We start from the raw sequence: 7,820 nt of genomic DNA on the forward strand, positions 1-7,820 counted from the left end.
TGCAAAGAATTGCAAAAGGATAACCTAAGCAATGCATCTAATCATTACTATAAAAGACTGCCTACATGATGAAGAAAGACACATCACAAATTACTCTAATACTTTACCATCATCCAGGTCTACCCATTTAGCTGGGGGAAGCCACTGTCACAATACAGGGGAACCACTCCTTGCAAGTAGGAAATTCTGCAGGTGCCTTCCCCAACAGGCAATGAAGTTTCTGACTGCAGTGGGAGAGGGCCCTCTTTTTATACTGTTGAATAAACAAGCTACCATAACTTCTAGAGCAGGAACATCTGGTTTTGTTCTCCTATTGGGATGCTCCCAAGGCCCTGGAGGGCTTCAGGAGGAACCAAGGGAATTGTCTGTGATGCTACACCCCAAAAGGAGGCCAGATGTTGCCTTGTCCAGCTTCTAAATAGGGAAAGGAAAATCCATGTTTTGCCAGTAAGCAGATATAGATAACATTTGGCTAGAAGGTCAATCTAGAGATCAACTTTTGGTCAAGAGGTGTTGTTCCTGCCTCGGTCAGGGCCTGTTGATCAGGACTTAGTACTTCAATGCCCCATCCCTCAAAGTGTTCAAGGACAGATTCTGAACCAGGCTCTGAGCAGCTTCCTCCAATGCAAGCCATTCCTCCATGCCCAAGGCAAGGGATCAGAGGGAGATGATTTCCAAAGTCCCTTACAGCCCAAACCATTCCATGGCTCACTAATTCCACGTTGCCCCTCCCCCAGTGGGCCCTGTGCCACAGAACCCTGCAGTGCTCAGAACATGGAACCCACCCCTCTGTGACATCAGCCCCAGGACCAAGGGCATCACGGGCAGCGCAGCTGCTGTGGGCAGTGCGGCTGTGACTGTGCTGCTGCACGGAGCTCTCAGTGCTTGCAGCTGACACGTGCCTCTGGCAGCCATGAATTGGCTTGGCCTCCTCATCCTGCTGACCGTGGCTGGGCTGGCGCAGAGCATCCAGTACACCTGCGGGTAAGTGGCCGCAGGCCCAGGGAAGGAGCCATGGCAACACTTGCGGCCTTCTCTGGAGGAGACGTGCCTGTCCCCACAGCTTCCCACCCACCATGGGAAGCCTCAGTTCCTTGCCAGCAGCCAGGTGCTGGCATGGACACACACACACACACCCCATGGCCTTCCCTGGCCTGTTGTGTGTGCAGGCCCTTGTGGGGAGGGCAGAGGGCTGAGCTTCAGCCTGAGCCACAGCAGGCCGTGAAGCAGCATGGAAATTACTTTCTGCTTGCAGAGGGAGCTGTGGGTTCCGAGTTCCGCCACCTGTCAACATCCCCATGACTTATTCCTACGGCAATGTGGCTTATGACTACGGCATGACACGCATCGTGGGTGGTGCCGGTGCCGCAGTAGCAGAATGGCCCTGGCTCGTCAGCATCCAGCACCCATGGGTACCAGGCCTGGGACATTGGTGTGGAGGTTCCCTCATCACTGCAGATTGGGTCCTCACAGCAGCCCACTGCTTCGACAAGTTTGAGTAAGGAGGAGCAGGGAATGGGGACATGTCCACAACACCAGCAGGTGCCCTGCCAGCAGCACCACCTGCTACTCCCATGCCCTTTCCTCTCAGGCAGCCAGGCTGCCACTGTGCTCAGGAGAAGCCTGGGCTCATGCCAAGGCTTCCTAACAGCCTCCAGCTTGACATTCCCCTGGCCTAAGGCGTGTGAGGGCCCTCACACCTGCCAGAGCACTACTCCCTCTCTGCCTTGCCAAGCCAAGGTCTAGCAGCTGCTGGGCTGCTGTGACTCCCTCTCATCTCTCTCTCCATCTCCTTTCCAGTAACATCAGCCTTCTGTATGTGGTGATTGGGGCCACCCAGTTGTCTCAGCCGGGCCCTGGGGCACAAGTGCGCAATGTCAAGAAGGTGGTGATACACCGCAACTACAAGCGTAGCGACATGAGCAACGACATTGCCTTGATGCAATTGGACCGTCCTGTCCTGTGCAGCTCATACATCCAGCTGGCCTGCCTGGCTGAACCCACCCTAAGTGTCTCAGAGCTGAGAAACTGCTGGATTGCTGGCTGGGGGGCCACTACTGCAAGAAGTGAGTTCCAAGAGCAACTTCTGGGCCAGCTCAGCACACTGGAGATAGGTTTTGGGCTTCCTCACAGCAAAGGCCAAAGCCAGGCTGCAGAACATACATCCCTGCAGAGAAGGGCCTGCCCCTAGGGGAAGGGATTGGCCTGACAGAGAAGCAGAACCAGCATGGAGCTGCCAGGGGCTTATTCCTTTCTCTGCTCACAGGTCTAGATTCAGCTGATCACCTTCAGCAGGCCAAGGTCAAGCTCATTGATCTCCAGCTATGCAACAGCAGTGACTGGTACGCAGGAGAAGTCCATCCCTACAACTTGTGCGCTGGATACCCACAGGGCACCATTGACTCCTGCAAGGTAGGAACGTGCCACGAGCCACTCAGCCCCCAGCAGCACCAGCAGCCAGGGAAGCACCACCCCAACACAGCTCAGAGCCTGCTTTGCCCGGCCACTCACTCACCCTCCCAGCCCCAGCTCCCCCTGACTGCTGTGGGGGCTTCCCAAGCACTGCTCATCCACACCTCCCTGCCCAGGCCTCCCCTTGTGCCAGAAAGCCCAGAAAGGCCAGCTAGTGCTCTTGGCAGTGAAGAGGTCCAGGTGCCAAAGTTCCATCCTCTGCACATCCAGGAGTCCTGTGCAGATAGGATAGAGAGAGCCCTACCCTACAAGAACCCAACTCATTCAGAGCCAAGCTTCTGGAGGCTCCAGCCTCTGAGCAGAACTTTTCTCTGCCCAGAATAAAGCTCTGGCAGGGGCTGTGAGAGAGAAGGAGACAGCCCCAGTGCTGGCAGGTGCCACCAACACCACCTTAATCCTCTGTGCTCTGCTGCAGGGTGACAGCGGTGGTCCTCTCATGTGCCAGGACAACAACGCTGCCTACTGGTGGGTCATCGGAGTGACCAGCTGGGGGGAAGGCTGTGCCAGAGCAAGGCAGCCTGGAGTCTACAGCTCCGTTCAGCACTTCTATGAATGGATCGATTATAATATGCGTATAAACGCAGTTAAAAGTGCTCCTTGAGCAGCAGGCAGGATCCAGAGCAGGCTGCAGTGCACCACAACCATTTCCTGCTGGGGCAATGCCTGCTGTTCCAAAGGCAGCCTCAGGGTCAAAACCCTTCTCTGTTCTGACCACACTCATCTCCTCTGTGCACACACACACACTGGAGTTGATTTAGTTGTTGAAATAAAATTACCTTTGTTCACATGGAACCATCTTTTCAGTGCAATTCCAACTCCGGGGTAAGACAAGAAGTGCCATGCTCAGCACCTGCAGAACGAGCCTGGGGGCACAAAAGGATATAGTGGCTCCAAAGAGCTCCAAAGTGCCTGGTCAGAGAGGAAAGTGCTCTGAGCCACCATGGCCTGGAGGAACCTGCTACCTCAAGCCTTGGAAGAGGATAGGAAAAAAGCACATACCTTGGGGTGGTGCTCAAATGCACATGGGCTGCTGATTTAGGGCCTGGTGAGAGCCTGGGCTAAGGGAACAGATCTGGGAAACTCCCAAGCATGACAAGGGAAACTCCTGGCTCCTGACTGGAGTGCCAGTGCCCTAAGGCAGAGCCAGATTTCACAGGCAGCAAAGGGGCATTGAGGTGCCAGGTGGTCACACTTCACAGATACTCAGAGGAAGAGCTGGGGTCATTCTGGGGAGAGGAACCTGGCAGGAACCCTAGGAAAGCACACCAGGAATGCCGTGGAAGGCCAAGGTGAGTGGGCCAACACCACCTGCAACACCACGGCTGTTCACAGGCATGGCCAGCCTGTGAGCCAGGGGGAAATGATGCCTGGGCTTGGCTCCATATTTGGGAGGAGATGAGGGCAGAGAAAGGGAGGAGTTGTGGAAGATGAGAGGGCTGTATAAGTGTGGCCAATGGAGAGAAGGAGCAATCAAAGAGCCAGCTGCAGAGACACAAACTGCAGCTTGCTTTGCTGGTTTGCCCGATGGTCATCACAGGAAGGGAAAGAACTTTCTTATCTCAACTTGCTAATTAACAAATCATCTACATACTGTACAAATTTGCAGCAAAATTTTTGCCCTTTTCAATCACACTTTGATGCTGTTTGGTGGGGAGGGGGAAAATGGTAAAGGATCCTGGAATGCCATGGGGTAGGCTTGTTGAAGGCAGTTTTCACCTGTCTTTTCCAGGTGAAGGCGAGATAACTGGATGAATCTGGAAGTGGAAAATACTTTGTTCATTGTCAACATTCACATCTTGAGCAATAATACTGTTGCTTTCACAAATGAATCCTAGTTGTTCCCTAGCAGCACAAGATTCTAAGTTTACTGTTTGCCACTTTTCATTCACCTTTTGTGCCCACAGCCTATGTTCTGAGGGGTAGAGTACCGTTTTTTTAGTTATTTAATCCTAGTGCAATGATGGGGTGGATAACATAAACAGTGGCATTATGTATAGTAAGCACAAAGGCAGTGGCCACCTTAGACTCAGGATCATAGGCTGTGGTGGTTTGACAGGAAATGTGTTTTTTGGGATGCTGTGTTTTGGGCCAATGGATATTCAGGCTTTAATATTGGCATTTAACCTGGCCATTAGGACATGGACACGCCTCTGAGAACACGGGGTTAAAAGCAGAGCTCTCCCCTGGGAGGGTCTTTTTGGGTTTCCGGTGGGAAAGAGTTCGGGTCTCTCCCCCGGCCCAGCTGCTGGCTGGGCAGGGGGAGGGGAAAAGCCATGTGGCCGGCAGAGGTAGGCCTGAGCCCGGGGGTGGAAGGGTGGAAGAGAGAGAGAGAGAGACCAGGAGCCACCGGGCAGCCCCCCCTGAGAGACACAGAGAGAGAGAAAGAGAGAGAGAGAGAGAGAGAGAGAGAGCGCCGCTGCCTGGGACTGTAACCTTGAGACCTGATAAACATGGGCCTGTGCCGGCAGCACGGCTGGGAAGGAGAAGAAGGGGGAGTTCAGCCGGCCGCTTGTAGGAGCTTTTAACTCCTTTTTGGAGAATGAGAACTTTACAGATCATTGACCTCTCCTAGAAGATAGAGTGGAAGATGAGGAAGGAAATGTGCAAGTGTGAGAGAGGTCTGGGCGAGCGAGAGATAGTAGAAGAGTAGAGAAGAATCCTAGTGGGAAGAGATGATGGAGTGGCTTTTGCTGGACTCTTTTTGTATAGCCATGGACAGAACCATGTTCCTTGTGACACAGAGACTGCATCTAGGGGGGAGGCAATGGCCACAGAACCAAGAGGGTTCAGTGTTGGTGCCCCTCGGCCCCAGGGGGTGAAAAAATATGGGGGGGACAGGTGTCCCAAAGGAGAGACTGTGCCTTTTTGGATCGGGACAGAGCATCCTTAAAAAAGACAACCCTAGAAGCAGCTCTGGTCCGTGTTCAGTGGTGAGAGCACTGGACATGAAAAGGAAGAGGTCACGACGGCAGATGTACTCCGGGCGGTGCCACGAGTGACACGGAAACACACGAGGCTTCAGCTGTGTTTCCAGGGGAAGCCCATGGTACAAGAAGGACTCCTCTCCTCTTGATGAACTGAGGATTGATTTGTCTAAAAGGTGGTGCTGGACCGAGAGTTGGTGATTTGAGGAATAGATGTATTGTGTTGGAAATTTGGTGGGGGGAGGAGGAAATGCATTTGTGAGGTTTTCATTTTCCCTGTGTGTGTGTGTTCCTTTTTATTTGTAGTTGTAGTGTAGTTAATAAAGTTCTGTTTTCTTTTCTTTCCTAAGTAGGAGCCTGCTTTGCTTATTCCTGGTCACATCTCACAGCAGCTATCAGGGAGAGGGTATCTTCATGGGGGCACTGGCATTGTGCCAGTGTCAAACCATGACATAGGTAAAATTTATCGTAGTCCACCAGGACTTTCTTTCAAAATCAATCACATTATCCCAGACAATCTTTCGAATTTCAGCTGGAAAATCACCTTCACCCCTTTCCCGTATAATCAGAGCTGCTGTTGCCTACGTCCATAACTGTGCTTGTATACAACTGAAAGCTAAAGACACATCTTGAACTGTACTAAGGGCTTCTACTATTAACTTGTGGTCTTGGTCCCCAGCCTTTTCCCATTTTGGCAGTACTTTTGAAATCTGCCACTGGCTAGTTCCTAATGCCAATAGAGATGACTGTAAAAGCTGCTTCAATTTTGCTAGACCACCTGCTGCAGTGGCCAGTTTATTCATCAGTATTTCCAAATCAATTCCATTTAAAACTCCCCTCCTGTCCCTAATATCCCAGTTAGATCCCTTCTTACTCTGCTCCTGAGGTGTACTTGTCTCTGTAACTATGTTGTCCGGCCCTCAAAGGATGTCCTTAGGAAAGAGGAGCAGGCTGGTTGGATTTCTGAGATGTTAATTTGCATTAGCAATTCAACACATTTGAGAGACCACTCTGGATTGAACAACAGTTGCTGTTGACCCATACTCCTCACAACGTATGGGCCTATTTCATATACTTTAGGTTGTATGAGGTCTTGCCTTTGCAAAAGGTATAGCATCTATTTTAAATTTAAATAAGAGCCCAATAGCATTATGAGCACAAAGACAAATCACTTCTACAGGCTGTATTAATGTGAAATTACACAAACAGTCTGATTTGCTTGGGCTATCACAAACCTCCCAGTGCCTGTATACAGGAGAGGCTGAAACACTAATTTGATTTGGTCTCTTCATGAGTGGTCCCATGGACCACCTGGCATCCTACCCTGATTTCTTCTCCTCTGATCCCTTGAAGTGTCCACAGTTCCCGTTCCTGCCACTCCAGCTCCTCATATATGTGATTCCCAAGGATTACTACAGTGGATAGGTTTAAATCTTTTATCTCAGAAGGTTCTGCCATGGATCCAGTGGACTGATTAAAAGCCTGGGACCAAGGGACCACTCAGCATCGCTTTTGGATAGAGGTACTCTCTAATCCCAAACTTCAATTACAATTATACACAAAACAATTCTGTAAATAAAATTACATTACCCCCGGCCGCAATATACTCATTTTGCCCAAGTAAGTTTTAGTCTCAGTTCATTGTCTCCTTGTGCAACTTTCCAAGGGGCTTCTGGGGCGTTCTTCACTTGAGAGTGGGCACCTGGAATGGTCCTTCCCACTGTGGTTCCAAAGTCTTCTCTGTAAGAGACTTAACATAGACATAATCCCCAGGCTGCATTTTATGTACTGGTCCATCTAGCTCCCTACTCCAAGTTCCAGCCACACGTTTTTCAATTTCTCTGAGCTGTTTACTTAAGGCACCATATAGTTGGCTAATGTTACCTCCCCAGCGTGGGTGGACATCCCCTTTTGTATTCCATATGGAATTCCATAAAGCATTTCAAAGGGACTCAGCCTTTCTTTGGCTCTAGTTTTAGTTCAAATTCATATCAGTGCCAGTGGAAGAGCTTGGGGCCAGGGTAGATTAACTTCCTGCCACAGTCTTACAATTTGCTGCTTAATCAAATGATTCATTTTCTCCACCTGGCTGCTTGATTTGGGATGGTATGGAGTATGACGTTCCCAATCTGTGCCCAGGTGGCTACTAATCTGTTGCACTATCCTGGAAATGAAATGTGATCCTCTATCTGAGGATATTGTGGCTGGAACTCTGAAGTGTGGTATTATTTCTTGTAATAATACCCTGGTCACCTCTTGAGCCTTGATAGTTCTGGTGGGGAATGCTTCTGGCCACCATGAAAATGTACCTGTCAACACTAATAAATACGAAGACCCCTCTTTCCTTGGGAGTTCTGAAAAGTCAATATGCCACTGCTGTCCAGGTCCATGGCCCCTCCCAATCTGAACAAGTTTTGGTCTTGG

The 7,820-nt window shown here is 50.5% G+C and overlaps 1 protein-coding gene across 1 annotated transcript; it reads left to right on the top strand.

Annotated features, from left to right (window-relative positions):
- The first annotated feature begins 913 nt into the window (after window positions 1–913).
- On the top strand, window positions 914–3,073 carry LOC129117905 (acrosin-like). The gene is made up of 5 exons (XM_054628878.1): window positions 914–984; window positions 1,256–1,498; window positions 1,801–2,066; window positions 2,267–2,412; window positions 2,888–3,073. The coding sequence occupies exons 1-5, from the start codon at window positions 914–916 to the stop codon at window positions 3,071–3,073; spliced, it is 912 nt and encodes a 303-aa protein (XP_054484853.1).
- The last annotated feature ends 4,747 nt before the right edge of the window (window positions 3,074–7,820 follow it).

This window comes from Agelaius phoeniceus, chromosome 3 (genome assembly GCF_051311805.1).
Source record: "Agelaius phoeniceus isolate bAgePho1 chromosome 3, bAgePho1.hap1, whole genome shotgun sequence".
Classification (NCBI taxonomy): Eukaryota; Metazoa; Chordata; class Aves; order Passeriformes; family Icteridae; genus Agelaius; species Agelaius phoeniceus.

Coding starts and splice junctions, on each gene's coding strand:
- LOC129117905 (XM_054628878.1), top strand. CDS start 914: ATGAATTGGCTTGGCCTCCTCATCCTGCTGACCGTGGCTGGGCTGGCG. Junction 985..1,255: donor AGCATCCAGTACACCTGCGG/GTAAGTGGCCGC, acceptor TTCTGCTTGCAG/AGGGAGCTGTGGGTTCCGAG. Junction 1,499..1,800: donor CACTGCTTCGACAAGTTTGA/GTAAGGAGGAGC, acceptor TCTCCTTTCCAG/TAACATCAGCCTTCTGTATG.